Below are 9,672 nucleotides of genomic sequence, written 5' to 3' on the forward strand. Positions count from 1 at the left end.
GTACTAACAATTTTCAAGCTTGTAAATCTGCTATTTGTAGAGCAGATGTATTTGTACATTTCTGCCACTTCAAATGTCCGAAATGTATATAGGGCGGTGGTTAATGTATGGTTTGTAATAATAATCAAAATATATAAAGTAACTAAAGTTTTCAAATAACTGTATGGGGAGTAAAAGTATAATAATATAATATAATTATTTGTCTCTGAGATATAGTGGAGTAGTTCTAAGTAAATTACTGAAAATTGGAAATACTCCTGTAAAGTAAAAATACCTACACCACTGGTGAGTTACCTGTGTGAAAACATTTGAAAGGGGCAGCCGGCAGCTCATACAACAATGAGGCACATCATCACATTGTTATCACATAATCACATATCTTCACAGTACATACAGTCACAATCCAGTAATGACATCAAGAGTTTAATTAATTTGTTCACCAATAAACACTTTTATTGAATAGTTAAGAAAACTTATGTAGATGTTTCACTAATAGTGTTTTCTTTTTAACAAGTGGTATAACCCCTCAGGCAGTTTTGATCAAAACATAATTGATATCAAATGTGCTTCAAATATGTGCCAGATATGTAAAGCTCTGCACAAGTACTGAAACAATCCTTTTCAAATATATATTTTGCAATATTAGAATTAGAACCACAGTAATAGCTAGTAATATAATTATAATATTGCTTTAGTAGAAATATCAAGACAACAATTTTACATGAAGGCAAATGGTTAGTTATTCAGTTGCACACATTTTCTGCCTTAGAGGGGAAATGTAAGAAAAGAGCTTTAACTGCCCCCCTTTACCTTTCTTATCTTTAACCAACTTTGCCTGCGTGTAACACCAATTAGACTGTAGTATACCTGGAAGGACCAGGACAGGAACGGAAAGGGGAAGAACCAATGGGGAAAACGGACATGAAGATGGGGGAATGAGGTGGCGCTGCTTCCAGCAAGGCCTGCCTTTTCTTGCGATATGCCTTCTTGTAGCGGAAGTTAAGGGGGGGACGCAGTGCCACGGGGGCCCCTATCTCCTCAGAGGATGAAACAAAAGACAGAGATGGTGGCGGTTGTGGTTGTCGTTCGGTACTTAAGTCTGCGCTTTCATCTGACTCGCTGGACGAGGAGCTTAAAGGGTTAGATGGCTTGGAATGAACTGGCGGTTCAAAGGGCACAGGGTCAAAAGGCACTGGGACAAAGGGTGCTGGGACCTCTGGAAGAACAGCAGGGGGCAGTATGGGATCAGATGGAACAGGCTGGGGATCATTTCCCTGGTCATGAATCAGAGATGGTTGGGTCGGGATCATGAGGTCAGGTTGAAGGTCATGGCCCTGAGGCTGCATTGGTCTGAGGATGTCAATGTTCTAACGAAGAAGGGGAGAGAAGCAAAAGCAAAGCGAGCCAATTATATAACAACGTTATCCCTATTCCAGTGGGATTAAACACAATGACAGGTGCACTATGACATCACACCCCAACAGTATGGAGGACTAGATAAGAAAACATAATAACTTTTTGAGGGTGATTTACTTATTACTTAAAAATGGCAGCTGCTGTGTAACCACAGCTGGTCAATGTTCTCTCTGCTGTGCTTTCACGCCCACTTGCTGTAGTTGAGACCTATGTTTCTCATTGGCTGTACTGACAATCTATCGTCCTGATTGGCTGCCTCGTCTCTAGGCAACCACACACTTTTTGCCACTAGCCGACCTCTCAGCCATAAGGCAGCAGCTGGTAATTAATGTCATCAATTCTTGTTTTTTTATAATTGTTTTTATTTTTCAGAGTTATCAGATTCAGCATTGTACATAATGTAATGTGGTTGATGCTTTACATGGCTACTCTAAATGAATAAGAAACAAGAAAAAATGTATACGAAGCAGCAGATTGTTGTGGAACAAAGACTGACAACCATTGCTTGTACCTGTACTTTGTACATCTCACAGGACACCTGAACATCAGGATGGATGTCCCCACGCATGGAGCCTGCACAGAAACCCGCAGTCTGAAAAGAGAGGATTGAAAACTAAACCACCTATGTCAAGAAATAGCAGGTACAAAATGCTTTTTATTCAGCACACTTGCAGCAGGGGGCAGCAGTGGCTCAGGGGTATAGTTGCTGGACGGGACCCAGTTCGATCCCAGGCTCCCCCAAAGTTAGTGTCGAAGTGTCCTTGAGCAAGACACTGATTGATTGATTGATCATTTTTAAGATGCAAACAGTACAGGGTACAGTAAAGCACATTTGGTCCAAAAGGACAGCACCAAAGAAAGACCTTGTGGTCTTGTTTCCATTCGGGTCCCATGCATACATTCATTCACAATAACAATAATAACAACAACTGAACACCTGTAATTGCTCCAGATGTGCAGGTTGGTGCCTTGCATGGTTTCCTCCACCATCGGTATATGAAAGTTTGTGTGAATGCGTGCACAATCCTACTATAAATGTGCCACGTCTCTGCGTACGTGAATGCGTACGTGTGTGTACGGTTGTAATGCACGTAACTCGACAACCGTTTGCCCCACCGACTTCACATTTGACACACGCAGTCCACACCCCCACAGGGAGTGCAGTGCCAGGTATCGAGTCAGTCGGACCCACGGTTCTCCAGAACCACCACAAAAGGCTCTGGTCAGGCTCTGCCAGTGGGCCTAATGAGGCCAACTCCTTTCACCTGGACCAGGCTCTGCCAGTGGGCCTAATGAGGCCAACTCCTTTCACCTGTGCAATTTCCAGCCTCTGCCTCAGCCAATTGAGGCTCAACCAATCAGGCTCTGTCAGTGGGCCGAATTGATTGCCAAGTACACTTTTCAGTTTGCAGTCTTCACACATAGGCACACAGGCACATACACAGATCTCCATGTGGGACACCGGCTGACAGTTAAAACGGGTGCTATGACAACGTGTCGTATATCATTAGGTTCCCAAGTTGCATCATTCCCAAGTAGGCCGGTGGCCGACTGCGACGGGCACGTACAGGTCCGTACATGTCCAGAAACACCACAAAAGGCTCTGTACTGGTCAGGCTCTGCCAGTGGACCTAATGAACCTATATCCCCTCACCTGTGCAATTTCCAGCCTCTGCCTCAGCCAATTGATTGCCGTGGCAACCCCACATGGCCGTCGGCCACACCTGCCAATTGATTACTTAACCATGCATTTCCCATGCATTTTTTCCATAGACGTTTCAGAAAGTATTTATTTAAAGAGCTCTAAGCCTCGTACAAAGCCAATCATTAGAAAGAAGAAAAACAACAAAAAGTGTTGTACCCTGCCCTTTTCTTCTTCTTTCTAATTATTTGTTCAGCCCAATTTTATTTATTTATTGTCACCATCCGAGTTGGGTTTACAGGTCTTTAAATAAATACTTTCTGAAATGACCAAAATGAATGGGAAATTCTCTTCCGAGCCGCTCGACGGGGGCGGGACTGCGACGCTCTATACTGTATAAACGTTGTATTATGATTCAAATCTTAGTGTTTTGCCCACTATTTGAGGTAATATCGTGATGGCCCATCAGTGGGCCCTGGACCACAGGTTGAGAGCCACCACTCTACTGTATGCTGTAGGCCTACCTCTGTGTCAGATTCCAGTGAGATACGTTGACATGTGCCTGAATTCGTCAGTCCTTCTGGGCACTCCTGGACTGTGTACTCTACAAAGCTGGCCTTCACTGGTATAACCTGAAACACACACACACGCACACACACCACACACACACACACACACACACACACACACACACACACACACACACACACACACACACACACACACACACACACACACACACACACACACACACACACACACACACACACACACACACACACACGACAATGTGCTTTTCTGTTAATGTAGTTTCCGATTTTGAATCCCAAATTCAGAAACAACCAACATTAACTTCAGGTAGGTGTTCACCAATACCTACCTACCTGATTAAATTACTAGTAGTAATAATGTACTATGTCACAGTATATGGGTTTGTAAATCAGCTGCTTTGGTGGCAAACAGTAAAAGTACATTGAATATCACATATAATTATATAATCAGTATAATATCAGTACATGAGTGCAGTACATGGTTTCCAACTGGGGCCTTGGCCTGTGAACATACCTCACCAGATGTTTTGAGGGAGATAGGCGAAGGAAAGAACATGGAAAGAACATTTTGGATAAACAGTACCAGGAGAATATTTGAAATCCATCTTATGACGTTAATGTTTGGAACAGACTCCTAAACAAAGAGTATAAAAGGGCCAGAATTTAAGATGTGCATGTGGCTCACTACAATATTGAGTATAGATACTCCGTCCCTCTTGCTGCTCAAACCTGCTTGCTATAGGTCTCATGCGTATTAATTAAATACTATTTGTAAGTTTGATCAACGGGACTGGTCTGGGTCATTTAATCTGGTATACACCCCTGGGTCTTCCAGCATCTTCCCTCTACAGGTGCAAGACGGTATAAATGAGGTTTAATTGTACCTGTGATGCAGCTCTAGTGATTGTCTTCACCCCCAGTTCTGCCCCTAGTGTAGACTGTCTCTTATAGGAAAGCAGTGTGACTGCCGCAGCATTCACAGCGTCAGGGCTGTCCACAGGCAACAGGAGAGGACAGGTCGGACATGTCTGCTGTAACGTCTCTGGGGGGTCTGCAGGTGGGCACCGGAGTCAGGGAGGTTATTCACAACAAATATAATCACCTGCTGCAAAATATTATCATGTACCGTAATTTTTGATTATCCCAACTCTATTCATGTAATCTGATTATTAGTTATCCAGTCCTCTTTCATCCAATATCCAGGTTGTTTAAAATGACAGGCAATTAATAATATTATCATAATCTATGGCATGGGTGGGCAGCATTTCCATAATAGTGATGATGCTATATTGTTTTGGCATATGGTATGGGGCTTTGCATACAACTATTTGAATCTGTGTTCATGCTGATGTTACTGTACCTGGGACCAGAGTGCAGTCATAGCTGTACAGGTAAGAGTAGCCCTCTGCTGTATGGAGAATGGTTGTGTTACAATTTCCAGAGATTTGCTGCAAACAATAGGACCATTAGTGAAGTGAAGAGGAGACATAAAACAATATACTGTATGAAGCATGTCTGTTTTTGAAACACACAGGAAATGTGGTCTTTTAGGTCAGGACACTGAGTTGTTTAAACAGGCAGTATGGTGTTAAACAACAAACAACAACAATCATCTAATTGTATATCCTACCGTTTCCATGAAAGCTCTGATGTCACAGCGTTTCCATGGTTTAGGGTTGGCGACATGACACTTTGTCTCCAACACGTCTAGGTCCAAGTAATACACGTTTCCAGCTGGACCCTGACGCACGCACGCACACGCGTACACACACACACACACACACACACACACACACACACACACACACACACACACACACACACACACACACACACACACACACACACACACACACACACACACACACACACACACACATTTTAACCATTTATTTATGTCCACACAAAGGATATGCATACAAGGACACAAATATTATAGGTGCAATAGAGTTACATCTGCAAAGTCATGGCATGTGTTTTCGTGATACAACAGGCATGTCACACAGTACTCTCTGGGTATAAGTAACAGACACACACACACACACACACACACACACACACACACACACACACACACACACACACACACACACACACACACACACACAGTATAATGATTCCAATAGAGAGCGAAAGGTACTGTATAGTGATGGCAGGCAAATACCTTGCTAATTTCACTATTAAAAAGTTAAAACGCCAGCTTTCTATTCCGCCTGACAGTACTGTCCAGGCAGCAGGCATTATGTTTAAATAGTGTGTGTCCCTGTCGTGAGAGACACTGAACTGAGGTGACCTGGCCAGTGGCAGCCATCCCAAGACATTTGAAAGAGGATGCAGAGACACATGTTTCTTCAATCGTATTAATAAATGTATCAATTGTATACACATTATTTTAAGTTTGTTGTTAGTTGTATAGACACTTTCTATTGAACAGTAGCTACATTTCTATAAAGATATCTCTTTGGTTTACTCTATCGTAATATGAGGAAAGAAAACAAATTAATCTTTTCTTGAATACGAACAAGTCACTGAATCCAACTTGGAAGATCATCAGCACTTTGTAACATTGCATACGGTACTAACCTGTGCATGCAGATGAACATTAGCAATACGGTTGAGGGCAAACTTGTAGCCGTCTGTCCGATCCTCATTGATGTACGTAACAGCCAGACGAGAGAGTTTCTCCACAGCTTTGTCATTACAAGGAATAGGAGCTAGTTCAATGGGAGCCAGTCCCACACCTTCACCATAAACGCACAGCTGCTGAAGGTATAACAGGGGTAATAATATCCAGGTTGATTTCTCCATGTTGGTTGTGGTTCACAGTAGAAGAAAAGCAGCTGGAGTTTGTTCTGTTCTGTTTGCATTTAGTCCCCGGGGAGTGTACTTTTGGAATCAAAACAGAAAAGGTTTTGAACAGAAGCCAAGGACAAAGTTTACGATGGCATCAGCCAGCTTGTGAATAAATTGTGAATGAATGTTGAAATATATACTTGAGGAAATCATTGGCTTAGACATAGTTTTCAAACAGACGCACATTATGTATAGTGTAACAAAAGGGTCTAATACATGCAGCCCATTTTTGTTATGTTGTGTTATTTCTATTTTGGCTAATCCCATTCTGTCTTTGAAGTCTACTTCAGGGAGTGAATAAAGAAGGCGCTGGAGCAATTTGGATGATTGGAGCCTTTTTATTTTAATAGCAGGGTGCAGAGCACAGTAATCTGACATTGAAATGTTGTCTTTTTCTCCTGTGCTCTGCACCCTGCTATTAAAATAAAAAAGGCTCCAATCACCCAAACTGCTCCAGCACCTTCTTGTCTGGCTTTCGGTTGTGACGTCACATGTCTATGGACTTTTTCACTTCACAGGAGATATACGTGTCTGGCTGTCCGCCCCTGAGACGCATCGGTCTATACTAGCACACCTTTCTCCTAGTCCATACTGAAGTTATGATAGATTGTCAAACTGTTGTATGACTGTTGGTAGGGCATTCCACATTTTGGTGGCATATAGTAGAACGTTTGCTTGAATATTTGAGCCTAATCTGGGTTAAACGTGATTTGTGGCGCTCCCTCTGGGGTTGTGTTTGTGAACGTCTAGAACGTTTTTGAAGTAGTTTGACAGGTAGGCTACGTGTGTCTTTGTGGTGACGGTGTAGTTGTGTATCTTGTAGATCAGGCCCATTGTAAGTTGCTGTACTCTGTCCTCTACCCTGAACCACCCTACCCTAGCAAAATTAGCAGGAGTTAAATGAGTTGTAGGTGTGAGGGCAGTAACCTGATTTTGTTTTGGATGGCTGAAGCCTTGTTTTTAAGGGGAGGCATACTATGGTCCGACGGCATTGATTGATTGATGGAAGTATTTATTAACAGTTTGTAGAATTACAGTACATTTCAAGCACAACTCAATACAAAAACTGTTACCTGAGTGGACGACACCATACAGCATTACACTTGTTTACAATAGGGTCCACCATTTTCAATTCATCAGAACATTTAGAGACGTACAAATATACACTTCTATATAACCAAAAACAGGAAATCATCATAAAGGAGGTAAACTGGGAAAAAACATAAACAGTGATCTCCTTGCTGAGATTTCTATTTGATCCAAAGAGAATGGATTCAGTTTTTCCCAGGTGTAAAGATAGTTTGTTATCAGCGAGCCAGGTGCAGATTCTACCGAGCTCAGAGCTGAGGGCCCTTTCAACCTGTAGTTTGTTACTGTCCGAGATCAGCAGTGCTGAGTCATCTGCGAACAGGAACAAGTTGCAGTCACATGCTGATGTCATGTCGTTTACATATATTATATATATATATATATATTATATATATATATATATATATATATATATATAACAGTAAAGGCCCTAGTATCCTTCATGGTGGAACGCCACGGTTCAATGGGATGGGGGTTGGGTGGGTGGGGGGGAGACAGTGTTCTGTTCACCTCCACCATCTGTTCTCTCCCCTCCAGGTAGGATTGTATCCAGCTTGTTAACCAGTATGGAGTGGTTCACGGTGTCAAAAGCCTTTTGGAGGTCCAGCATGACCATGCCGCAGTATTTGCCATGGTCCACCTTGTGTTTGATATGGTTTGATGTGGCGGTTCTGGTTGTCCAGAACCACCAATCCAACCACTATAGCCTTATATGGTCATATGGGATCAGTGTCCATATAAGGGCATGCCCATATATCCATATTTAGATCCCATGTATTTAGATGTACCGATATCTGTCGTCTTGTGTCCCCTTTATGCCCATATATGGATGTTTGAGACACTGAGGATGTGAATTGAATTCCCCTTGAACTATGTCTTCATCATGACAGCACGTGGACATGTATTGGAAAATAACCACCCGGACAATTGATGTGGTCTATAGATGTGGTCTATAGATATGGTCTACAGAAAACTCTAAGAGCCCGATTAAGCAAGTCGAAAAACCCATGCGGTAATACAGATTTTGGCCTCGCTCTGCGCCTTTTCGTATTATGGAAGCCGTGGTGAACGCTCACTCATATGGAATACCACATTCCTGAATATTTTAGCATTCGGGGAGTGTCCATATGTTCATTATTTTCGCTTTGCGCTATTTGCTATTAAGCCCCTTGACCTAAAAACACTCAGCGCATACCGATTCCACCTGGGTCTGACCACCTCTTAAATGCAAAACGCACAGTTTGATTTTACACTTGAGCGGCTCTGGAGTGTTGCCATGTCTGTTTGCTGTTTATTATAAGCGGCTTCTTTTTCTGTAAAGTTGCTTGTAAATATTGGTAGTTGTGGTTGCTTTTCTTGTTTCTAAAGTGCTTATTTGGGCTTTTCTCCTAATGTTGTTTAAACCAGTGATCCTCACACAGCGACATTCCCATGTCAAGGACCCCCAGATGAATGCATTTGCCCAACTAAGCCAGTGACCCCGATGACAGATTTGTGTTTTTAAATGTTTCAATACATTTTTTCAAAAATATTCCACAATTGTCACTTTTTTCAAAGATTACTTTTGAAAATAGCAGATCTACCAGCTCACAATGCATCACATTCATTCATTAAAACTATGAACTCTGACTGCAGGGGGATATATATTTATAATGATCATTATAACAATGTGCAAGAAAATATGTAAAAAGAAGGAAGAACTTTATATTTGTGGACAATCAAAATATGCTGGAAATTTTAATGTGGTGTCATTAAAATGAATTTTGATATGGCAGACTCACTATCTAGAAAATAAAAACATGGCACTTCATTTAAAATAGGTTGCAGACCCCTGTTATATGCGATTCTTTTGGGAGTATGTTTATAGACCTATTTACTTGTTTCTATGAGACATGGCAACAGCGGAGGCGAGCTTTCTGGCTTTCTGGCTTTCTGTTCAAACGTTGAGATTGTAAAGGGTCATATTATATCGCTCATTTCTCAACCTTTAAAAAAAATTAAAACATCTCCATAATCATTGGGAAGTTTGTTTTCATACGCTGTATCACACCCGACTCAATTCCTCTTCAATAAAATGCTACGAGCGAAGACCATAACATTGGGGCCGCAGCAATACGCATG

At 41.9% G+C, this 9,672-nt stretch overlaps 1 protein-coding gene across 1 annotated transcript; it reads right to left on the bottom strand.

Moving 5' to 3' along the window:
* Window positions 1-539: 539 nt before the first annotated feature.
* Window positions 540-6,417, bottom strand: LOC306926159 (fetuin-B; the record flags this gene model as incomplete). The annotated part of the gene is made up of 7 exons (XM_079505422.1): window positions 540-1,367; window positions 1,928-2,008; window positions 3,583-3,690; window positions 4,494-4,660; window positions 4,970-5,057; window positions 5,240-5,350; window positions 6,193-6,417. The coding sequence occupies 7 exons, from the start codon at window positions 6,415-6,417 to the stop codon at window positions 852-854; spliced, it is 1,296 nt and encodes a 431-aa protein (XP_079361548.1). The 3' UTR covers window positions 540-851.
* Between the last annotated feature and the right edge of the window lie 3,255 nt (window positions 6,418-9,672).

Source organism: Electrona antarctica (genome assembly GCF_951216825.1).
Source record: "Electrona antarctica genome assembly, chromosome: 7".
Taxonomy (NCBI): domain Eukaryota; kingdom Metazoa; phylum Chordata; class Actinopteri; order Myctophiformes; family Myctophidae; genus Electrona; species Electrona antarctica.